This window comes from Equus quagga, chromosome 5 (genome assembly GCF_021613505.1).
Source record: "Equus quagga isolate Etosha38 chromosome 5, UCLA_HA_Equagga_1.0, whole genome shotgun sequence".
Classification (NCBI taxonomy): domain Eukaryota; kingdom Metazoa; phylum Chordata; class Mammalia; order Perissodactyla; family Equidae; genus Equus; species Equus quagga.
In genome coordinates, this window is record NC_060271.1 from 4,814,843 (window position 1) to 4,839,530 (window position 24,688).

The 24,688-nt window shown below is 51.7% G+C and overlaps 1 protein-coding gene across 1 annotated transcript in view; it reads left to right on the forward strand.

Moving 5' to 3' along the window:
- Positions 1 to 24,539, forward strand: part of DHCR24 (24-dehydrocholesterol reductase) — a 30,609-nt gene extending 6,070 nt beyond the window's left edge. Inside the window, exons 3-9 of the mRNA XM_046662082.1 lie at positions 4,606 to 4,711; positions 5,426 to 5,544; positions 7,374 to 7,637; positions 11,676 to 11,819; positions 21,322 to 21,519; positions 21,730 to 21,908; positions 22,865 to 24,539. Of these exons, the coding sequence (XP_046518038.1) occupies positions 4,606 to 4,711; positions 5,426 to 5,544; positions 7,374 to 7,637; positions 11,676 to 11,819; positions 21,322 to 21,519; positions 21,730 to 21,908; positions 22,865 to 23,018 (1,164 nt within the window). The 3' untranslated portion in view covers positions 23,019 to 24,539. The remainder of the gene's footprint in view (positions 1 to 4,605; positions 4,712 to 5,425; positions 5,545 to 7,373; positions 7,638 to 11,675; positions 11,820 to 21,321; positions 21,520 to 21,729; positions 21,909 to 22,864) is intronic.
- The last annotated feature ends 149 nt before the right edge of the window (positions 24,540 to 24,688 follow it).

The following is a 24,688-nucleotide window of genomic DNA, read 5'->3' on the forward strand; positions in this document are numbered from 1 at the left end:
AGCCATCCCAAGATTTTGATATCTGATCTTTTCATTTTGGCGTTCAGTTCAAAATACTTTCTGGTTTCTCTTTTGGTATCTGCTTTGACTCATGGGTTATTTAGAAATATGGTGTTTGGTTTCCAGATGTTTGGGAATTTTCCAGAGATCTTTCCATTACTGATTTCTAATTTAATTCCATTGTTGACAGAAAACATACTTTGTATGATTAGGATGCTTTTCAACTTATTGAGACGTACTTTATGGCCCAGAATAGGTCTACTTCATAAATGTTCCATGTGCATTTTTTTAAAATGCGTCTCCTGCTGTTTTGGGGTGGTGTGTGCTGTAAATGTCAATTAGGTGGGTGGATAGCGTTGTTCAAGACTTCTATATCCTTATGAATTTTGTCCTCTCTCCTTATTCTATCAATTATTGTAAGAGGGATATTGAAATCTCTGCCCATGATCATGGATTTGTTTTCTGTTTGTCCCATCTGTTCTTTGTTCCCTTCTTCTTGTTTTCTGACTTCTTTGGATTATTGAATAATTTTTTGATTCTATTTTAGCTCTTTTGTTGCTCTGTGAGCTGTAACTCTTTGTTTTGTTATTTTAGCAGTTGTTTTAGGATTTGTAGCATAAACTTGACTTATCACAGCCTGCCTTCAAGTGATACCATCCTGTTTCACATATACAGTCCCGCAGCAGTCCTGTAAATAGTGCCCTGTGGCCTAGGTGTGTGGCAGGCTGTCCCATCTAGGTCTGTGTAAAGTACTGTAGGGGGGGAAGAAGTTTTCCTCTACCCTCTAGGACTTCTGGCTGGTCCAAGAATTAAATGGACACGAGACAGATTAACAGGAGAAAAACAAACGTTTAATAACACGTATACATGGGAGAAACCCAGGAAGACCAAGTAACTCGCCAAAATGGCAAAGCCCTCGCCATAACTACCATCCTCAGCTAAAGACAAAGGAAGATGCTGGGGACTGGGAGAGTCAGGGACTTCAGAGGGAAGGCGGGCAATTCACAGGTAGGTGACAAGGAGCAAAGGTGTGATGCTCAGGTGATAGCCTGCTTCCTGAAACAGGTGTTTGTATCTGAATTCTGTTAGGCTGTTAAGGTGGAGGTAATGAGAAAAACTTTCTGAGTCTTTTGTTTCTTAAAAATAATCAGCTGGAAATAATCCTTCTGTTAAAGAGACTCATTTTGGGCTGGCAAATTCTATTCCCCTTCAGAACACTCTATGATGTTCTCACAATGACAAAATCACCTAATGATGCATTTCTCAGAACGTGTCCCGTCATTAAGCGACATGTGACTGTAGTATACGAACCTTATAATAATCTACTTCCATTTCTCTCCTGCTGACCTCTGTGCTATTGTTGTCATACTTTTACTTTTATATATGTTATAAACCCCACACTACATTATTATTTTTTAATAGTTATCTTTTAAAGAAATGTAAATAATAATACAAATCTTTCTTATATACTTACCCATATAGTTTCCATTTCTTCATCTTTTGTGTAGATCTGTATTTCCATCTGCTTTCATCTTCCTTCTGCCTGAAGGACATCCTTTAACATTTCTTGTGTGTTGATCTTTCAGCTGTTGTCTCTCTGAAAACATATTTATTTTGCCTTCATTTCTTTTCCAACTTTTGTTGTGGGAGAATACACATAACATAAAATTTACCATCTTAATTATTATTATTTTTTTTTTGAGGAAGTTTAGCCCTGAGCTAACTACTGCCAGTCCTCCTCTTTTTGCTGAGGAAGGCTGGCCCTGAGCTAACATCGTGCCCATCTTCCTCTACTTTATATGTGGGACGCCTACCACAGCATGGCGTGCCAAGCGGTGCCATGTCCGCACCCGGGATCCGAACCTGCGAACCCCGGGCCGCCGAGAAGCGGAACGTGCGAACTTAACCGCTGTGCCACTGGGCCGGCCCTTTCTTAATCATTTTTATGTGTACATTACAGTGGTATTAAGTACATTCATAAAGTTGTGTTACCGTCACCATCATCCATCCCCATAACTCTTCTCATCTTGTAAAACTGAAACCCTGTACCCATTGAACAGTAACTCCCCGTTCTTCCTCCCCCAGCCCCTGGCAAACCCCAGTCTATGTTCTGTCTCTGATTTTGACTGCTCCCAGTACGTCACAGAAGTGCAATCACACAGTATTTGTCTTTTTGTGACTGGCTTATTGCATTTCACATGATGTCCTCAAGGTTCACCCATGTTATAGCATGTTGCAGAATTTCCTTCCTTTTTAAGACGACTCATATCCACTGTATGTCTGTACCACATTTGGCTTATCCAGTCCTCTGTCTGTGGACACCCGGGCTGCTTCCACCTTTCAGCTATTGTGAATAATGTTGTTATGAACAAGGGTGTACGAATATCTTTTTGAGTCCCTACTTTCAATTCTTTTGGGTCTATACCCGGAAGTGGCATTCCTGGGTCATATGGTAATTCTATTTTTAATTTTTTGAGAATCCACCATACTGTTTTCCACAGGAGCTGCACCATTTTACATTCCCACCAACAGCTCACGAGGTTTCAATTTCTCCACATCCTCACCGGCACTTGCAATTTTCTTGTTTTTTGATAACAGCCATCCTAATTAGGGTATGAGGTGGCCTTCATTTTTGAAAGATGTTTTCGCAGGGTGTGGAATTCCAAGCGGACGGTTTTTCTTTCAGTACTCTACAGATGCTTCATTGTCTTCTTTCTCCCATAGTTTTCAACCGGAAATCTCTCATCTCTATCTTTGTTCATCTGTATCAAACACGGATTTTTTCTCTGGCTGCTTTTAAGATTTTCTCTTTATCACTAGTTTTGGGCAATTTTATTGTAATGTGCCTTGGTATTGTTTTCTTCAAAATTCTTGTGCTTGGGATTCATTATAATATTTCCTCAAATTTGGAAATTTGGTGTCATTATTTCTTCCAATATTTTTTCTGTCCACTCCTCTCTCCTTCAAGCACTGCTCTCACACACGTATGAGGCCACCTGAAGTCATTCCACAGCGCAGCTCACTGATATGCTATTCATTTGAAAACGTTTTTTCCATCTGTGTGTTTCATTTTGGATAGTTTCTATTGCTGTGTATTTATTCCCCTCTTTTCCTCTGCAATATCTAACTTGCCATCAATCCCAATTAGTGTATCTTTCATCTCAGACATTGTGGTTTTCATTTCCAGAAGCTTGATTTGAGTCTTTTTACTCTTTTTAATGCCTCAACTCTTTGAACATGGGTAATACAATAATAGTAACTTCTTTCATGTCCTGCTTTACTAGTTTTAATATCTGTGTCAGTTCTGGGTCTGTTTTATCAAAACAGATTCATTTTTCTCCTCGTTGTGGGTCGAATCTTGTGCTGCTTTGCATACCTGGTAAGCTTTGGTTGGATTCTAGACATTGTGAGTTTTACCTTGCTGGCTGCCAGATGTTTTTGTCTCCCTGGGAATCTTCTTGAGCTTTGTTCCGGAAAGAACTAGGTTCCTGGGGAACTTGTTGGGGCTTGATTGTTGGAGGGCCCGAGCAGCATTTAAGCCAGGGGTAGTTATTCCCCACTGCTGAGGCAAGACCACTCTGAGGACTCTGCCCAGTGCCGCTGCGTCAGGAGGTTTCCCAGCCTGGCTCGTGGGGACGGGCCCTACTTCCCGCCCTGTGTGCGCTTGTCCTTCCTGCAGGTGCTTCCCTGGGCCCCGCCTCAGGTGCTTTCCTCAGCCCTGCTCCACGGGTGCCCCGTGCAGTCCTGCAGCCTTCCCCCATGCGGTTCTCTCCTCTCCACCACTCTGTCCCGCAGGCTGTCCCCCTGGGTCTCGCGGGGCTCTTGACTCTGAGTCCCCTGGGCCCCCGTACCCCCTCCTGCACTGCCCGACTGCAGGCAGTTAGCTGGGCGTTGGCAGCGCTCGCCTGTTTGTTTCCTGGCTCTCAGAGATCATTAATCTCGTTGCCTGAGGTCCAGTATGTTGGAAACTCTTGTTTCATACATTTTGTCTTTTTTTTTTTTTCCCAGGCAACGGGGTAAATCTGGTCCCTGTTGCTCCAAATTGGCTGAAAGCGGAAGTCCACATGATGTTATATTAATGTGTTCGTTAAAAATCATGTTTTCTAGGAACATTTAATGACAAGGGATGATGGGCATACTATAGTGTTAAATTTTAAAAAGCAAGACAGAAAAGTATGTGTTGTGTGTGTTGTTTTAAAACGTAAAAAATAGTGATATAGGTATGCCTGGAAAAAGCCTGAAAGTGAATACTCTGCAGTGTTAGCACTGAGAGCTCTGGACAACTAGGAGGATGATTTTCTTCTTCATATATGCTGTTTCTTCCAAATAAATGAGTATTTCTTCTATAATGTAGAAGAAAAATAATCTAAGTATTAAGTGTAAAAATATTTGAAAGGACGAGATTAAATATTAGCAGAGCCAGTTCAGAAGCCCCACCCACCGTGGTTAAATGCCGCGCGATGTTCTAGAACAGGCTGTAAGGCCGTGCAGGAACCCCTGTGTGGATTGTCGGGAAGGTTTGGGACGACACCTTCTGCATGCAGAAGCCCCCAGTGGGCCTGGCAGCCTCCTTGTGACTTGAGGTCTCTCTTCTTGTGTCAACAGATTGTCCGTGTGGAGCCCTTGGTGACCATGGGTCAGGTGACCGCCCTGCTGAACTCCATCGGCTGGACTCTGCCTGTGTTGCCTGAGCTCGATGACCTTACAGTGGGTGAGGACTCAGACAGTCCTGGATTGGAGCTGGGGCACCTTGTCCCACCTCCCGTCTAGCTCAGGAGTCACCACCATTCCATCTGTGACAGAAGTCACCCCATCTGCGCCCCAAGCTTCAAGGACAGGGCACTCCCTCCCTGCCATTCCATCTCTGAACGGCTCACATTGTCCGGCAGCACTTTAGTCTCTGGCTCGAATCAGCTTCCCTGTGACTTGTACCCATTGCTCCAGCTCTGCCCTGTGGAACACACAGAATAAGTCTAGTCTCTCTTTCCTTCCATAGGATTCATGGTCCCCAAAGCTTTTTCTTCTCCAGGGGAAGCACCTTCAGTTCCTGTAACTGATCCCACAGAATACAGCTTCCTGCTGCCCAACCAACCCCCCTTTCATTAGGGTCTCTCGTGAAGTAAATGCACACAGGTTTGTAGGTTGGGTCTGGCCAGCAGTGAGGGTGTGAGCACTCTTGATAGGGTCTCTCATCCATTCCCGTCCTCTAAGCGAGACCTCACGCTCCCATCTAGGCCCCTGCTGCTCTCTCCTGCCCTCCGGATGCACAGAGATAGGAATCTTCCCTAAGTAGACAGCTCCTTCCTGCCAGCCCGTCATGCCTCCCTATACTGCGAGCTCCCCTGGCCCAGAGAAGTGCCCTTTCCCTGATTTCCCCCACCCTGCATCCCACAGCTCTGCCTGGCTAACACGTGTGTCTCTGCAGGGGGCTTGATCATGGGCACGGGCATCGAGTCTTCATCCCACAAGTACGGCCTGTTCCAGCACATCTGCACTGCCTATGAGCTGGTCCTGGCTGATGGCAGCTTTGTGCGATGCACACCGGTGAGTTCAGAGACCGGGGACATCCCTACCAGCCTGCCCTGGGCATCAAGCACCCTGGGGTGGGGGAGATGGCTCCCCTGGGGTGCTTCATTTCAAACACACTTGTTCAGTCTGATCTGAACCCATAATAATTACAAAGATTTATATAGCCCTTTTATGTGCTCAGACACTGTTGTAAATGCTTTGTATATGTTAAGGTATTTAATCCTTCAAGTTTATGAGGTGGGTACTATTATTAGACACATTTTACAGATGGGAGACTAAAGCACAGAGAAGTTGATAAACCTGCCCAAGTTCACACAGCTAGTAAATCTCACACAGGTGGGATTCAAACCCAGGTTATCGGGCTCCCAGATCATTGCCCTTAGCCATTCATTACACCATGCTGCCTCTCTGGAGGAAGTCGGGCCTTAGCATCAAAGCTCTACATCAGATGTCGTGAGGGGGAACTAAGAGCGATAAGAGGGCCTGTTTTGGAGAAGTAAAAGACACTTTTGCTACCCAAAGTGGGACACAAACATTTAAGGCATTTTGCCCTAAGGAGTGGGACAGGATCAAAACGATAAATAAACTCAGATTTCTCCTGGCATATTGAAGGGGGCCCCTGGAATGGGGAGGACAGTCCAGTCCTTAAGCAGCGGAGGTTCCAGAGAGCCCCAGAGTCGTTGGCCGCAGAGGAGTCCGGGGCAGGGCTCAAGGCCTGGGAGCTCTGGTCTCGGGCAAGAGAGACGCCTTTCAGGATTCACCTCAGTTCAGCTCGTTGCCCTACACGCTTGCCTGGCCTGCCTTCCAGCCCGTACATTCCCAGCCGAGAAGGGAGGCCGATGCTCGTGAATTGCTTCTCTTCCCTGCAGCGCAGTGTCCTCATCTGACAGACGCGTCTTCAGAAGGAGGCATAGATGCCATGTGCGCAGCTCCGAGCACAGAGCTGGGCACCGCAGATGCCGGCTGTGACTGCTGCGATGTGCCTGTGGGGTTGGGTGGTGGCCCCGATGGGATCGGTCAGCCCACTCTGCAGTTCTAGAGGCTTCTGCGGGCCTGCTGCGGAGCGTTCCTGCTCCAGCTCCCCCACCCCGCTGCACCCTGCCACCCCACACCAAGGGCGTGCAGCGTGAGCAGAGACCCTGCAGCTCTGTCCTCTTGGTAAAGCCCAGTCAAGGCCGGACTTTTTCAAGAGGAGCTTTATTCGAATCAAAGAATCTGAGTTAGAATGGATGAAAAGTCGGTTGGCTGTCTCTGAGATAGATGCCAAAATACGAAGATGACGTTAGAAGCAGCTCTGAGGAACCAGATGCATTATAGGAGGAACGGTAGATTGGGAGTGAGGCAACCTTGCCTTGGTGAGCCCTGTCACCTCCTGGGGCCTGACTCTCCTTGGCTGTTCAGTGGGAATGTTAATGCTCTCCCTGGGCTGTGGGGAAATTCCACAGCTCATGGACTGGGAAAGGCTTTGTAAATGTCAGTAATAGCCCATTTTAATGTACCCTGGCTCTCTTTTTAGCCTGACCTGGGCCCCGGAGTCCTTAGTCCCCCATTCGGGGTCTTTGGGCAGTGCTGGTCCTGGCCTCTTCCTGGGTAGCCTGTGGTCTGGGGTCTGTACCCAGGTGGAGGGGAGAGGATGCATTCTTGGGGGCACCACTGACAGAGGCAATATCAGGTCACATGTGATGCTGAAGCTGCAGAGGGAAACTGAGGCCCAGAAAGTGCCGTTTGTGTAGTTTCTGCTCAGGTCTACACAAGACAGTGACAGGAATTTAGCCCAGGCCCTGGGTTCTTTGTCTCCTGTGGACTACACCCCGCTCTCAGCACGTGTCAACTCTGCCCCACAGTCAGAAAACTCTGACCTGTTCTACGCCGTGCCCTGGTCCTGTGGGACCCTGGGCTTCCTGGTGGCCGCAGAGATCCGAATCATCCCCGCCAAGAAGTATGTGAAGCTGCGGTTTGAGCCGGTGCGGGGCCTGGAGGCCATCTGCGACAAGTTCGCCCTTGAGGCGCAGCGGCCGGAGAACGACTTCGTGGAGGGGCTGCTGTACTCCCTGGAGGAGGCCGTCATCATGACGGGGTTGATGACGGACAAGGCAGAGCCCAGCAAGGTAGGCCGGGGTGGCGGAGGGCCGGGTGTTCTGCCACTGAGCCTGTTCCCCACCCTGACTGTGGCAGCCACTTCATGGAACTGCAGCCCGGGTCAGCCCACCTGGGGTTCAGCAGCAAGCTGTCTCAGGCAGAGACAGAAGCCCCCTTTTCCTGTGTCCCCACCACCTGCCAGGCTGGTGCATGTCTCTGGATGGGTGTAGTCTCAGTCCTCACCCCAACACCAGTTTGTAGATGAGGAGACTGAGGTTTCAGGAGGTCGTGTGAGCTTCTACAAGGTGACAGAGCCAGGATTAGAGGGATTGCTTTGATGTCTTGGAATCCAGATAGACACTCCTTCAACTTACACTACATGATTTTTTTTTTTTTTTGGTGAGGAAGATTGTCCCTGAGCAACATCTGTGCCCATCTTCCTCTATTTTGTATGTGGGACCCTGCCACAGTATGGCTTGATGAGTGGTGTGTAGGTCTGTGCCCAGGATCCGAACCACAAACCCTAGACCCCCAAAGCAGAGAGCATAAACTTAACCACTCATTCACGGGGCTGGCCCCATAATTTTTTTTTTTTTGAGGAAGACTGGCCCTGAGCTAACATCCATGCCCATCTTCCTCTACTTTATATGTAGGACGCCTGCCACAGCATGGCTTGCCAAGCGGTGCTATGTCCGCTCCCGGGATCTGAACTGGCCAACCCCAGGCTGCCAAAGCAGAATGTGCACACTTAACCACTGTGCCACCGGGCCGGCCCCTGGCCCCATAATTTTTAATAGCAGTTTTTTCTCCATTGAGAAAGGATTTGTGCTTATTATGAGAGACTTGGAAAGTGTCAACACAAGGAAAGAACAAACTATCTGTAAACATGACCCCAAGCCAGCTCTTGCTAACGTGTTTGTTATATTTATTTCCTCTCTTTTTGGTGCATGGCTTTTTTTTTTAACTTTTTAAATTACAAAAGTAGTATAACGAAGTTGAAATATATAAAGAAAAAGTTGAAGTGTGTCTCTTCACCCAGGCACACACCCATGGTAACCACTTGTAACACTGCATTCTTCCAGACCCATGCGTGTGCGTGCGTGCGTGCGTGCATGCGTGCGTGGACACGCCCTCATTGTATTCCATAGGGTCCCATTGTTGCATGGAGATAATTGACCTAACGCATTGCTTACTGATGAGCATTTTTATTGCTTGAAATGTTTTGCTCTTACAAATAAGATTGCGTTGAAAATTCTCTCACATCTCTCCTCGGCCTCTTCTACAAGCATTTCTGTAGGATTGTATCCAAAAAATGGAGTTTCTGACCCAAAGGTTTGAGCACATTAAATGATGATGCTACACCCACGCAGCTCTCGAGGAAGGTTGGCATCTGCTAGCATCCGGCAGCCATGGGCGGTCAGCCTCCCCAGGCTCTCGCCAGCAGCAGATCCTATCGCTTTTTCAGCTTGCCGATCTGATAGGGTTGAAAATAGAATCCTGTTTTATTCTGCAACTCCCGGGGCGCTTTTGAGGCTGAACGTCTCGTTGCACTGCTTTTGAGTTTGTTTGTCTTCAGTTGCAGTCGCCATGCAAGTTCGTGTTTCTGGTTTCATGTGACAGGCGTGTCCCCGTGTTGTTACATTGCCCTCAAAGCCGTCATAGTTGCCGTCTGCAGGCCCTGCTCTCAGCGAATGTCCTGTTACTAAACCACTGCCCAGGAGTTGGAAATTTGAGTTGCTTCCAGTTTTTCATTATTTTAGTTAATGTAGCAATGAAGATCTTTGTCTGTAATTTGAATATCTTAAAGTAGAATTTGTACATCAAGGATAGTCACTCTTAAGGCTCTTCATCTATACGTGTATACTGAAAATGTTTTAAAATTGGAAAGTACTTGAAAATCATCGGGACCGATCCCCTCTTCAAATAAGAAAATGAGGCCCAGAGGGGGAAAGAGACTCCTCTGAGGACACACAGCCAGCATGGGGCACATTTAAATTCGGGTCTCTGACTCTTAGTTCAGTGTTCGTTTCCCTCCATGTCAGCTTCTAGAATTTAGCATCATCTACAAGCGTTCATCGAGACCATTCCTTGTGGGACACTGGTGAGTGCTGGAGGCTGGGACCCTGGAGCAGGAGTGGGAGCGCTGGACATGGAGCCCCTGCACTCTGGCGCACCCCAGGCCCTGGCCCTTCTTGAGCCGGGCTGAAGTCCCGTCAGGGTGTGGCACCTCGCAAGGACACCTAGTGCAGGGTTTTCCAACTTCTCCGAGGTGTTCCCTTAGAGGCTGCCGGTGGTGATAAGTTAAGGGAGGGGACCGGGGGAATCACCACCCCCACTGTATCCAAAGTGGCTCTTGTGTCATCTCTTTGATGTTTTAGATGCCGCCTAAGGTTATAATCGGGCAGAGGGGTTTGTACAGCTTTTGAAATGTTTGAACATCCTGCCCCTTATTTCCCAAGGAGAGGACCGAGGTCTTAGCCAGAGGCTCACCTGGTGTCGGTGGCAGAGGGGCCAGGCCACCAGGTTTTGCAAAGTGTCCCAGTGAGCAAGACCCTGATGCCAACGGGAACAGTATTGAGGGAGGAGAGTGGTCGATGCCAGTAGACTTAGGGGCATTTCATTAGAGGAGCATTTCTTCCAAACATTCCCATTTGGCAGGCTGCTCAGGAATTTGTCCCTGTGTGCCAGGCACTGTGACGGGCCCTCTGCAGGCGCTGTCCAGTGGAAGGCTCACTGTGACCGTGGAAAGAGGCAGCCCACCCCCATTTTGCAGGGGAGGCCCAGAGATGGGAAGTGGCTTGTTGTGTAAGAGCTTGGGCTGGAATCCAGGTGCTTCAGCTGGAACCACTCGGCCTCCTGGCTGCCCCAGCTGTGTGCCCTGGGAGAGACGCACGATCTGCATTCTTCATCGTATCCTGGGCTTCTCTGGCAGTAACGGTTCCAGGTGCTCCTGAGTCTTGATTTCATTCTGCAGCTGGGGCCACTGCCAGGTGTGTGGCCAGGGCCCACCTGAGGTTAGGTCAGTTGCTCTGTCCTTGGTGGGTTTTGTTCTCCTTTGCATTAGCAGGCAGAAGCAGCATATGGTGTTTTGCCCCGCCCTACAGTATCCACACTAAAACTGATTGGGACAAGCAGGCTCTTTAGCTCAGTTTCCTGGCGCATCGTGGCTCCCGGCTTCCTCCTGCAGGGTGGCCTGTCAGCAGAGTGGGCCTGCACAAGAGGTCACAACCCAGAAAAGCTGCAAGTGTTGGCTGCTAGAGATGGAGGCCAGAGGGTTGCCTGGCTCCAGGTTGGAGATGCTGGCGAGGGGATGCGGGCAGACCTGTGAGAAGGGCTGGAACTGAGTACTGTGCCCCCACTGTGGGCATGCACCCCTCTTGGCACTTTCTGCGTTATCTCTTTTAAAAAGTCTTCCCAACCTCTCCAGGGGGCAATGATGTCTCCATTTTGCCAGTGCAGAAAATGAGGCTCAGAGAGGCTAAAAAACCTGCCCAGGATCAGCTTGGCATGTTAAAAGTAGAAAAACCAAGTTGGCAAGCAGTATGTGCAGGATGGTCCCATTTTTATAAATTAGTGTGTATACACAAAAAATAAAACCTAATGAATACACATTGGTTTCAGTAGTCGCCCCTGGAGGGTGAGGCTACAGGGGTCAGTTGGTGCTTCTGGCCACGGGCCCAGGGACACGGCCGACGCTCAGTGTCTGTGTGGAAGGCAGGGAGGCGCTCCCTGCACGGGGCCCTGCTTTGTGGGGACAGCATTTAGCATTTGCGCTTCAGTCCTCTGGTTGAGAAGGAGCAGCAGACTGGACGGGGTCGCTGAGCTCGCTGGACCGGCACGAACCAGCTGTTGGGCCTGGGCACACCACTCAGCGTCTGTGAGCCTCCGCTCTCTGCTGGAGAACCCCCGGTGCCTTCGCCTCACCAGTCCCAGGAGTCCGGAGGCGATAATAGACAGGAAAGAGCTTTGAAAAGGCCAGGAGCGCGAGCAGAAGCTGGATCGCTGTTACACCCTGGGGACATTTGGGGCTTGTCTGTGGGCTGACACAGTGCCCTCTGTCATTGCAGCTGAATAGCATTGGCAATTACTACAAGCCGTGGTTCTTCAAGCACGTGGAGAACTACCTGAAGACAAACCAAGAGGGCCTGGAGTACATTCCCCTGAGACACTACTACCACCGGCACACACGTAGCATCTTCTGGGAGCTCCAGGTGAGGCTCGGATTCCCCGTATCCTGGCTCCTCCAGGCCAGCCGGGTGGGGAACCAGGGTGGTGAACATTGTAGCCACAGTCTCTCCCTGAGGGGAGAAGAGTGGCTGTGTCCTGGGGAACCAGACCACCTTCACTTCAAGCCGCAGGCTCTCACGGAGACTCTGCTCCATGCCGGGGAGGGGCTGCTGGGCCGGGCGCTCTGGGGAGCACACACCTGTTCCGTCCTTGAGGAACTGTAGCGTAGCCGAGCAGACAGACTCCAGCGCAAGGAGGAGAAGAGGAAGTGGCTAGTCCTGTCTAGGGTGGAGGTAGCCATCAAGCTTGGCCTTGACCGGTGAGCAAGAATGTGCTCTCCTGTGGAGGGATGGGGAGCAGTGACGTTTTAAATCGAGGCGTCAGGGAAGGCCTCTCAGGAGGTGACCTATGAGCAGGGACCTGAACATGCAGAAGGTCAGCCTGCAGCATCTGGGGAAGAGTGCCCCAGGCAGCGGGAGGCCAGCGCACGGTCCTCAGAGGGGCTTCGTGGGTTGTTTATTTCTCATTTTTTTTTTTATTAAAGTGAAATCATGCAACATGAAATTAATCATTTTAAAGTATACCATTCAGTGGCGTTTAGTGCATTCATGGTATTGTGCAAGTACCACCTCTACCTCTTCCAGAATATTCTCATCACCACCAAGGGAAACCTGTATCCATTAACCAGTTACTCCCCGTTACCCCTTCGCCAGCCTCTGGCAACCGTCAGTCTGTGTTCTGCCTCCAGATTTAGCTATTCTAGATATTTCATATAAATGTGGTCGGACAATATGTGGCCTTTTTTGTCTGGCTTCTTTCACTTAACATAATGTTTTCAAGGTTCATCTATGTCATCATATGCGTTAGTACATCGTTCCTTTTCATGGCTGAATAATACTCCATTGTATGGATATACCACAATTTGATTTTTCCACTCATCTGCTAATGGACATTTGGGTTGTTTCCACCTATTGGCATCGTGAGTAATGCTGCTATGAACATTCGTGTCAAGTATTTATTTGAGTACAGGCTTCAACTCTTTGAGGTATATGTCCAGGAGTGGAATTGCTGGGTCATATGGTAACTCGACACCCAACTTATTGAGAAACTGCCAAACTGTTTTGCACAGCAGCCAGTTTATTCTCCCAACAGTGGTGTATGAGGGTTATATTTTCTCTGTATCCTCACCCACACTTGTTATCATCTGGGTTGTTTTTATTTTTTTAAAGATTGGCACCTGAGCTAATTGCAAATCTTCTCGTTTTTCTTCTTCTTCTTCTTCTCCCCAGAGCCCCCCAGTACATAGTTATATATTCTAGCTGTAGCTCCTTCTGGTTCTTCTATGTGGGACACTGTCTCAGCATGTCCTGATGTGCGGTGCTAGGACTGCGCCCAGGATCCAAACTGGCGAAACCCTGGGCCACCGAACAGAGCACGCAAACTTAACCACTCGGCCCCGGGTCCAGCCCCTCTGGGTTTTGATTATAGCCATCCTAGTGGGTGTGATGTGGAATCTCACTGTGATTTGATTTGCATTTTCCTAATGACTAATGATATGGAGCATCCTTTCACGTGCTTGTTGGCCATTTGAGTATTTTTTTGGAGATGTGTCTATTCAGATCCTTTGCCCATTTTTAATTGGCTTGTTGGTCTTTGTTGCTGAGTCGTAAGAGTTTGTATGTTCTGGATATTAGACCCTTATCAGGTACATAATTTACTAATATTTTCTCCCATTCTGTAGGTTGTCTTTTCACTTTCTTGATTATGTCTTTTGATGCACAAAAGTTTTTACTTTGGATGAAGTCCAGTTTCTCCTTTCTTCTTTTGCTCATGCTTTTAGGTCATATCGGAGAATCCATTGCCAAACCAAGGTCAGGAAGATTTATCCCCGTTTTCTTCTAAGAGCTTTATTGTTGGAGCTCTTCTCTTTAGGCTACTGATCCATTTGGAGTTCGGTTTTGCTTATGGTGTGAGGTGGGGTCCGACTCCATTCTTTTGCATGTAGTTATCCACTTGTCACAGCACGGTTGCGTGTTTTTGAAAAACGGCACGGATCTCAAAAAAGAGCCTGGATCATGTGGGTCCTTGTAAGTCAAGGAAGGACTTTATATTTTACTCTAGTGTGATAGGAAACCAGCGGAGGGCTTTGCACGGAAAAGTGACATGACCTGATTTTTGTTTTAAAAGAGTAGCTTTGACAGCTAGATGGAGAGTAGATGGGGTTGGAGGTGGGCAAGAGTAGGAGAAAGAAGATTTCTGTCGTGCAGAGGGTAGCAGAGGAGAAGGAGAAAAGCATCGGATCTGGGAGATACTCTGAAGGGTGAACTGACCAACAGGGTTTCTGGACACACTGGCCGTGGGCATGATGCCAAGGTTAGGGGCCCAAGCTGCTGGATGACCGGAGGTGCCGTCCACTGCCATGGGCACCATGGGGAAGGGTCTGGGAAGGGAAATCAGGAGTTTGGTCTGGGCCACGTCAGTGTGAGGTGCCTTCAGACGTCCAGGTGGGCCGCCGAGGAGGCAGCTGGCTGCATGTGCCAGGACTTCAGGGCAGAGGTCGAAGTTCCACGTATCAGTGTGGTATCATCAGCAGAGAAATGTTTACAGCCACGGATTAGGTGAGTGAAGGAGGATAAAGTCCCAGAGCCAAGCCCCGGGGGCCCCCCACACATGAGGGGAGGAGGAACCAGCCTCAGAGAGAAGGTGCCCTCAGTCAGGGGGAGGAGAGAGCCCGAGGGAACTGGCACCTGGGAAGGCAGTGTGTCAGGAAGGAGGGTGAACCACTATGTTGAATGCCCCTGAGTGAGAGGAAGACAGAGAATCCACCTCTGGTCTTAGCCGGGGAAGGTCACTGCTGACCTTGAGCGATAAAGTGAGAGCCTGACCAGTGGGTTGAAGAGAGAATGCAGACAAGGAAACGGGGATGGTGAAAAAGGAAATCTGAGAAGGCTTCAGATAAAGGGAAGCAGAGAAAGAGGGTGGTAGCTGGAGAGGGACGTAGGATCAAGAGAAGATATTTTGTGTGATTGTTTTAAGAACGGACTACCGCAGGTCGCTGTGCTGATGGCAGCACGCCCGAGGGGAGGGAGAATGACCGAGCAGGAAGAGGGCATGTTTGTAGGTCAGCCTTGAGGAGGGGATGGATCCTGGGCTCAGAAGGAGAGCTTGCCTTTTGATGGAGCGTGGAAAGTTCGCCCATTGGACAGGGAGGCAGTGTAGGTGGGTACCGTTTCTACAAATGGGAGGTCATTTGGTGGTGGGAGGGTGTGGGAGTTCTCTTCCAGTTGCTTCTATTTTCTCAGTGGAACAGGAAGCAAGGATGTCAGCCACGGTGAGGGGGCGGGGGTGCTGAAGTTGCGAGGAGAGAGATGTGAAATTGTCCCTTGGAGGGTGGGAAGTGAGTTAACTGGGGAAGTGTAGGACTGCCAGGCGGCCCTGGGCCCGCCGAGGAGTCAAGATTATGAATTTACAGCGAGACAGGCCTGGTGCGCGTGGGTTCTCACATGTCCGGCCGTGTGGGCGAAATTCAGATCTAACCACGGTTGAGGATCTGCAGATGGATGTGACGCGTGGGCAAGGCTGGAGAGGCCAGGGTGTGATCGTGAGGAAGTCTGAGCCAGCCAAGGAGGGGAGTGGGGGGGGGGGGGCTCCCAGGGCTGACGAGGGGCTGATGGGGTGGCTCGGGTGCCCCAGTTGGGGTGAAGAATTGAAGTCGGGTCCTAGAGAGCGGGAGCTGGGAGCAGCATTTGATGGTCAGAGGGTGAATGATTGGACTAGAAACGATGCAGACAAAGAACATAGACAATTTGACAACGTCTGGAGGTCAGCAAACTTTCTTTAAGGGCCAAGTAGCAAATGTTTTAGGCTCTGCAGGTCATATGTCCTGTGATAGCTACTCAGCTCTGCCCCTGGGGTGCAGAAGCAGCCGCGGTAACACGTACACGGTAGGCATGCTGGGCTCCAGTAAAACTACGCACAAAACAGGCAGGGGCCGGACGTGGCCAGTAGACTGGACCCCCACGGGCTATAGTTTGCCATCCTCCCGCTCTGGGGTTTCACACAAGAGTCAGTGGCTGAGGTGGGAGGCACAAAGAGGGAGGCCAGGGTGTGGGAAAGGTCATCGCTGTGGTGGTTAAAATCACCAAGGTCAGTGCCGAAGAAGCTGACAGTGATTGGAGCTGGAGCGGAAGGATGGGGCTGCAGGTGGTGGGCCTGGCTTCAAAGTTGCTGAGGGTTTTTAGAGAAGGGGAGGAACAGAAGCAGTAACGAGGGGTCGGGGGAGCCCACCTCCCCTCTGTCTGTCCTCGAGGGTCGTGGGAGAGAGAATGATACCACTTCAGAGGGCTGCAAGGGACCAGCCAGGGTCCGGCGAAGAAGATGGAGAGGAAAAGGATGCTCAGAGGAGATACTGAGGATGGAGGGGGTTTGCTGATGTCAGACCATGAGAGCACAAGGGAGGGGCTGGGAGATCAGGGGACAGAGGCAGATGGGGTCAGACTAAGAGAGCTTGCATTGCTCTAACAGGTTAAGGGTGCTGTCAGTGGGGCACCTGGGAGTCCACGGTGACCAAGATAAATGGGGATGTCGGGCAGGAAGGACTCACAGGGCTGGTCTCCTAGGAGGAGGTGAGGTCAGTTCTAATCGTGGGCTAGGTCTCTCAGCAGGATGTGACGGGCGGTGGTGAGGGGTCCGAGGAGTGGGGAGCAGAGGGTTCCGCCAGGCCCAGGAGCTCTGGGGCTCCCGCAGCCCCGTTAGTCCTACGCTGGGCAGTGTCAAGGCCCAGAGCAGCTGGGGGAGTTTTGCCAAAGGCAGAAGACACCAAGAGTCCTTCCCTCCCTGCCAAAAGCAGCGTTAAGGTGGTGGGAGGCGTGGTTTTGTCAAGAGCAGGAATGTTGAAGAAACAAGAAAAGAAGGCGGAGGCAGGAGCATCAGAAGGGGGCCTCGGGCGTTCGCTGCCATCGGTCCTTCTGCGTTAGTTCCTGTGCCGAGCACTTTCCACGCATTGTCTCAATCTTCCTGACAACCCTGTGAGGGGAGGGCGTAGTGTTGTTTCCATTTTACAGATGAGGGGCCTGAGGTTTAGGTTATCCGAAGTGACACAACTCAGTGACAGAGAGGGTGTATTCGTTCTCTATTGCTGTGCAGCCAGTTAACCCAAAACTTAGAGGATTGAAGCCACTGACATCTATCAGCTCAGTTTCCGAGGGTCAGGGCTGCAGTCAAGTGTTGGCTGGGGCTGGAGGATCCGATTTCCAGAAGGCTCCCTCACAGGGCTATTGACAAGAGGCTTGATTCCTCGCCACCTGGGCTGCTCGGGTGTCTTCAAGGGCAGCTGGCTTCCCCCAGAGCGAGCCAGAGCCAGCCAAGAGAGAGAGACCAAGGAGAGTCCTCAGTGCCTTTTGTGACCCGACTCGTCACACCCGCCACTCCCGCCACATTCTGTTGGTTAGAAAGGTTGCCAAGTCCAGCCCGCCCTCAAGGAGAGGGGAATTAAACTCCACCTCTTGAAGAAAGAAGTGAAGGATTTCTGGACAGCTTTTAAAACCACAGAGCTAGGATTCAAAATGAGGTTTGCCTTATATTTTTGTGCTGTTAAACACTGGCCTGCACTTCCTGAAGTTAAAGGAAGGATCTGGAAGGATGGGTGTGCTATGCCTGGGACTTGCACACGCGAAGTTTGTTAGGAAGAACTCTGGGATCTTCAGCTGTGAGTGAAAAGGGAGGCAGGGCCAGCGGGAGGGAGAAGTGGAGCTTTGATGCAATTATAACAAAGGCCTCAGCTGACCCAGAGGGGGCTCGGGCTGGGCAGGCCTCGGAGTTGTCCCACCTTGGGGCCTGGGGGCTAGGACTTTATACGCGCCGCCCCCCCCCCCCCCCCCAACCAGAATTGGACTGCCCTTGAAGAAATGGCATGACCTGGGAGGAGGCAGCACCCTTCAGCCAAGGACAGTTCCCTGGAGGTGGCTTCGCTGTGAGTGTCAGCCGCTAGCACTCCCACAGCTGGGGGGATGGGTGCCTCCCTGGAGGAGGCATCTGGGCGGCCATCACAGCACCCACTATAGTGGAATTGGAGAAGCCAAGACCCTTCTAGACAGAAGGAGTAATAAACAATTTCAAGCACTTGCCTTTTGCCCCCTTCCCCCGGGTTAACTCCTTCTCCTCCCACTGGCAGCACCCCCGGGTTCCTCCCTGCCCATTTAGGCCATTTAAGGAGCCAAATGTGGCCTGGCCTGGCCTGGCGTGGGTGCTGAACCCCTTAAGAAGCCACATTCTAGACGATCAGTCCATTCCTGTCACACCTGGGCCATGCTGGGCTGGTCCAGTCCCTTCCCCTCACCCAGCTTGACCAGTCAGCCTTACTTGGGGTCTGGGCCACTTACATAATTTGTAGGGCCCAGTGCAAAAAGCAGGGAAAAAGTGCCATCAAAGGTACTACATTATAAAGCTTTTTCCTTTCTTCCGTGGGCTCTCATCATAAATATTTGCTATTTAATGTTGTTCTAAGTAAAGAAAAATTAAAAATTTAAATTATTAGCATGAATTTTACTGTTCATCTTTTACATACAATTTAAGAGCATCTAACTCTTCATGGATATGCATTTCGTCCTTAATGGAACAGAAGTGCTGCACAATTTACTTCCCTTGATAACGTGCGCATTCTACCAGCCTCTGCCGCAGCTTGCGGTGAGGAAGGAAGGGCTGCAAAGGAAAGGGCCTGGGCGGCCCCGTCTCTCCCTTCCCTTTTGTGTCCTCATTTCTGGCTGGCGTAAGTGGCCAACTCAGGGAAGTGGCACCAGGAAGGAAGGATACAGAGGTCTGTGGTGGTTCAGGTTCTTACCACGCCGTTGCCACAGGGCCTGCCTCTGGGGTTTTGGGTCCTGGCTCAGGCCAGCCCCTTGGGCCTGTAGTGTGCCCTGCAGCCCAGCAGACAGAAGAGGCCAATAGTAGAGGCTGGACACAGGTAAAGGTCAAGGTCAGCTGGAGAGCAGGGGGCCCAGGAGAGGCGGGCCTGCGGGAGTGACCCTGGAGTGACTGACCGTGGTGTGCTGGCGAGAGAGGACCAGGAGAGAAGCCAGGGACCTGGACCCGAGGTCACTCAGAGGCCAAAGGATGAAGGATGGGGTAGACGGAGGTGGGAAGGGGGAAGGGCGGGCACAGTCTTCGAAACTTGAACTTTCTGAGGTCCATACTTTGGAAAAGGAGTGGTTCCAGCTGATACTTTTGGTTAACAGTGGACTATTTTTAGGGGAAAATATGCAAATGTCTTTTAGACATAAGAAAGGTGATGCAGACTCACGCAGAATTTAAAAAGGACTAGCAAAACGAGAGGACAGGAGTAGGAGTCTGGTGTCTCAGCTGTCAGCTTGACGGAGATACAGAGCTCTGATAACGCTGCGGGCGAGGGGTGGGAACAGCGCGCTCCTACCTGGCTCCACAGGGTGTAAGGTAGCGCGAGCTCTTGAAATAGTATCCATCAAAATTGCACATGGTTTGAACCAGAATTTTCCACTTACAGGAATTTATCTTCAGATAAATGTACGTATAAATGGGCAAAGACTTATGTGCAAAGGACGTTCATTAGGATAGTCTGGAAATAATCTAAATGCCGGTCAGTGCAGAACCATTAAATAAATTAGGGTACATCCATACGGGAGAGCAGAGGTCAGCAAACAGCCCGTGCAGCGCCAGATTATAGCTTAGGATTTTGGACCATGAGGTCTCTGGGAGCAGCTCTGCCCTGTAGCCTGAAAGCAGCCAGAGACAATGTGTGAATGAGTGGGTTTGGATATATTCCAATAAAACTTTATTTACAGAGCCAGAGGGTGCAGGAGCCGTGGTTGGCAGGTCCCTGCTGTCCAGGTCAGGCATCCAGGGCAGAGAATGTGGTCATGCTCTGTGTGCTGTGATGAGCAGAGCCGGTTAGATGCCACCGTTTGTGAGTTGTTGTTATTTTCAGGCCCATCTGCTTGTCTGTGCATCAAGTGCCTCTAGAAGGTACACACAATTCCTGACAGTGGGTGCCTTTGGGGAGGGGGTAGAGCTCGGGGCTGGGGGGGAATGAAGTGGGGTCAGGGCTGGGAGGGAAGCGGGGCCACAGAGGTGAGAGGAGGCTTACCATTTGGATTGTTGGGGTTTCTGCTATGGGAACGTGTGGCTTTTCCAAAATCAGCCAAGGGATCAATACAGGCACACTATGTATTGCGCTCCTGTGTGTGCCAGGCATTGGCATGGGTGCCAGGATCTAACAGCAGGGAGCAGACAGCCTGCTCCTTGCTGGGCAAGAGTGATAGCTCCAAAGCTTAGCTTGGTGGCTTCTTTGGGAAGCTGCCCTGACCCCTAGTCTGATGTGGACCCTTTTATGAGCTGCCTCTGCATCTCCTCCTGCACTGGAGTCCTGTGGCCTGTCCCTTGCACACCTGGGGACAGGGGCCATGTGTCAGGTTATCTTGGTATCCCCAGCACCCAGCACAGAACCTGGGACCTAACCTCGCAGGCACCTAGTAGCTGTCTAATGAAGAAAGACTGTGCTTGGCTTCAAGGGCCCAGGAGCTGTGAGAACGGGGTAGCAGATGCACTGGTAACCCTCAGGACGACGGCAGACGGAGCAGGGAGAAAAGTCGTGAGCCGGGGGAGGATGAGGCGGGCAGGCAGGACTGCCTGCAGGAGCCCTAGAGGAGCTCAGTGGGGGGCAGGACTGCCAGCGGGGGCCCTGGAGGAGCTGAGGCGGGGGGGGGGGCAGGACTGCCAGCAGGGGCCCTAGAGGAGCTCAGTGGGGGGCAGGACTGCCAGCAGGGACCCTGGAGGAGGAAGGTGGAGGTTGGGGGGCAGGCAGGTGGCACTGTGAGGGCCAAAGGAAGAGGAGGCTGGTGCTGCCTGGGGGCAGAGGTCGCCGTCAAGCTTGGCCTAGAAAGGTGAGCCAGAATTTGCTGTTGTGCATATGGAGGGACGGGGGGCAGCGATATTTTCAACAGGGGGTCAGGGAAGGCCTCTCAGGAGATGCCGTAAACCAGTGAGCCCACTCTAGGGAGAGCCATCCCTAGCTGTGTGACCTTATGGAAACTGCTTAGGCTCTCTGAGTATCCCTCTTCTCATTCAACAGCGTTTATTGGAATGCATGCTCCGTGCCAGCCACACTGACCTCAACGACTAGAACAGCAATTACAGCGATTTTATTATTTTGCTTCAGCCGCTGGGCTGAGTGCCTTCCATTTGGTATCTCATTATTCTCACAGGTCCCGTTTTACAGATAAGAAATCTAAGCTCAGAGAAGTCAAGTAACTAGCCCAAGGTCATCACCGCTGGTAAAAACACCAGAGCTGAGAATCAAACCCAGATCTGACTGAGTACAGTCCTGGGGGCCACCTGCCCCTCCAAATAGCAGGAGTGTTCCCGGTCATACTTGCGCTGAGACTGGGCGAGGCCGCCCCAGCACATGGACACACTCAGCCCTTGTCGCCTCCTTCTCCCCGACCCTCTGTCTCTCAGGACATCATCCCCTTCGGCAACAACCCCGTCTTCCGCTACTTCTTTGGCTGGATGGTGCCTCCCAAGATCTCCCTCCTGAAGCTGACCCAGGGCGAGACTCTGCGCAAGCTGTACGAGCAGCACCACGTGGTGCAGGACATGCTGGTGCCCATGAAGTGCCTGCAGCAGGCCCTGCACACCTTCCAAAACGACATCCACGTGAGCCAGGGCCAGGCCGGGTCCTCTGGTGTGGTGGGGGGTGCTCTCGGCCGGGGCTTAGCAGGTGGGCTGAGGCTTCGAGCAGCAAGGAGAGGGTCCCTGGAGACACTGCCAAGCCTCCCTGTGGCTAGGAAGGAGTGGGCTGAGCCGCCCATAAGCCTGTCCCCTGTGGGAGAAAAAGCACCAACACCCCCTCCCTGGTCCACCCAGGTCTACCCCATCTGGCTGTGCCCGTTCATCCTGCCCAGCCAGCCGGGCCTGGTGCACCCCAAGGGGGACGAGACCGAACTCTACATCGACATTGGAGCGTATGGGGAGCCGCGCGTGAAACACTTTGAAGCCAGGTCCTGCATGAGGCAGCTGGAGAAGTTCGTGCGAAGCGTGCATGGGTGAGTGACCCAGGCTGTGCGCGGTCCCTCTGCCGCCAGCGCCAGGACACTGCTCCAGGGGAAGCAGAGAAGGGCCAAGGCGGCCAGCTCCAGAGCCACACCAGCTGGTCGCTAGGGCCTGTGTAGCTGGGGCAGCCTCTGATTCGGGCAGTGCCTTGTGAAAGATGGTGAGGAGGCAGAATGCAGGACTTCCTGCCTCTCATCTTCCTGCGTCCCCCTCCCCCAGCGAACACACACACGTCCCGCCAGCTGCTCCCCCCTGGGCAGATGAGGGGGATGGTTTTAGATATGGTCAGGGGCTGCCGCTCCAGGTTGGAAGACCAAAGCTGAGGAGGGAGGGGTTCATGACTGTGACAGCCACACAGAGACCCAGGGCGGACTAAGAGGGCCTGGCCTAGCCGGTGATGGACACACCATGGACAAGTCTCAGAATAATTATTAGCCGGGAGACAGGAGTGCTGTACGATTTCATTTCTATAAACTTCCAGAATCAGTGGTGACAGAAAGCAGATCGGCCCAGAGTGCTGGAGGGTGGTGCATAAGGCAGGGGCGCGAGGAAGGTTTTGAGGGTGCTGGGTATGGTCATTCGTTACCTGGGCTGAGGGGATGGCTTCAAGGTTGTATACACACGTCAGACTCGGCACACTGTGCACTTGAAATACGTGCAGTTTATTGAAGGTCAATGAAAAGAAAGCAGCCGGGAGCCCGTCTGGGAGCAGGCAGGTGGTGCACGGAGTGCAGCACGAGGCCGGCAGTCCGAGTGCTACTGCTGACTCTGCTAAGCCACTGAACACCCTGAGCCTGGGTTTCCCATCTGCAGAGTGGGGGCCAGAATTCCTCCACCGCCCACACCACCCTGCACTGCCAAGTGCGCTCTGCACTGCCAAGTGTGCTCCGCACTGGGGACGGCCCTGGCGCCGCTTCCCTGCCTGCTCATGGCCGCCTCTGCCCTGCAGGTTCCAGATGCTCTATGCCGACTGCTACATGAACCGGGAGGAGTTCTGGGAGATGTTTGATGGCTCCCTGTACCACAAGCTGCGCAAGCAGCTCGGTTGCGAGGATGCCTTCCCGGAGGTGTACGACAAGATCTGCAAGGCTGCCAGGCACTGAGCCGGAGCCTGCCAGGAGACCTGTCCCCAGGGCTGGGGAGCGTCTTCCCTTCATGCAAGCTTGGCTGCTCTCCCAGATCCATATTTCAGAAAGAAACCCCTCCAGAAATCCCACCCAGACAGCCCCTACGGCTTGCTCCCAGCTTCTAGGGGCAGCCTAGTGGAGTGGAAAGGACGTGGGACTTGGAGTCAGACAAACCTGAGTTCAGTTCCCAGTTCAGCCACTCAGTAGCTGTGTGCCTCTGGGCAAGTCACTCAACCCTTCTGAGCCCAGCTCTTCATCTGTTGAAAGGGGATAACAGTATCTTCCTGCAGGCTGTCATCATCCAAGTCCGGGGCCTGTCACACTGGAGATGCTGGATGAGCAGGAGCTATCATTGTTGCTGCTCGTTCAGCATCACAGCTGACTGAGTGCTCTGGATTCAGCACTTGAGGCCAAGGAGCCTCCGCGGTACGTCACCTGGGCACAGGTTTGCTGGAATGATGAAGGGGACGCCCCAGAGCTGCACTGCCACTGCTGCAGGCAGCCAGAAGAGCTCTCAGAGGACGGCCTTCCTCTCCGTCCCTGGGTCTCAGGAGGGCACAGGTGGGGCAGGCAGGCCCAAGATGAGCTGTGCCAAAGCCAGGTCCAAAGTTCTCTCTGCCGTCCTTGGTGACGTCCTGCCCCTTCCTCCCTCAACTCAGGCCTGCAGTCTTCCCCCCTAGCCATTGCCCAAGTCTACTCAGGACCATGCCCTTGGAGAAGACATTTCAGGGCTGAATCCTGTCCCGGCCTGGGCCTGGGACACCTGCCCAGGTGGAGTGAGTGGTTTCTGCCCTGAATTGGATCCAGAGGACCTGGGCTCATTCTTAGCTCTCCAACCCCTCATGCCTCCTGTCCCCAGAACCCGCTTGGTCGCGGTGGGGGAGCTGTGGATGGCACCACGCAGGGAAATGGAGCCCGCCTTTGTCAGGTCTCATGAGGATTCTCACTATGGGGCTGAAAGAGAAGAGCATCAACTTGATTTCCTGAACCACTCATCCCTTTTTTTGTCGCACTTCCCCTGCCCCAGCTGTAGTTAATTTTAGTGCCTTACAAATCCTAAGCTCAGAGAAAAGTAAGCGCCATTTGCATTGCAGAGGGAAGGGGACCCCCCCAGGTCCTTCCCCACTTAGGAAAGCTTGGCTGTTTATGCAGCTCCATCTTAACAACTGCCCAGCCTCAGCTGAAAACCCAGAACCTGAGAAGGAATTGTGTCATGTAAGGGAAGCCGGAGTTAAGTGAGCTGTGTCAGCAGTGACATTCTGAGAGGGAGCATTGCACCAGGAGTCAGGAGACCTGGTGGCTTTCAGTCCCTGCTCTGTTAACGAGCTGTGCAACCGTGGGCAAGTCACTTGTCTCTCTGAGCTGCATTTCCTCCTCCATCACAAGACCTCCCCCAGGCCCTCCTGCTGTAGAAGTGCATGGCTTCTTAGACACGTGGTTGCAAATCTTGTGAAAAGCTTCATTTGTGTCAGAGGAAAAATAAATGATCCAAGTGGACACTTGGGAGTTGTCTGTCATTTAAGGTCCTTCCTTCAGTCTAAGCCCGGCTCTCATCTCATTTTCAGAAAGGCAGGAAAGTGTCAGCCTTGGCACTTAGGTTGCCGGAATCCTCAGAGTCACGTCTTGACTGACAGAAGCTCCTCCCC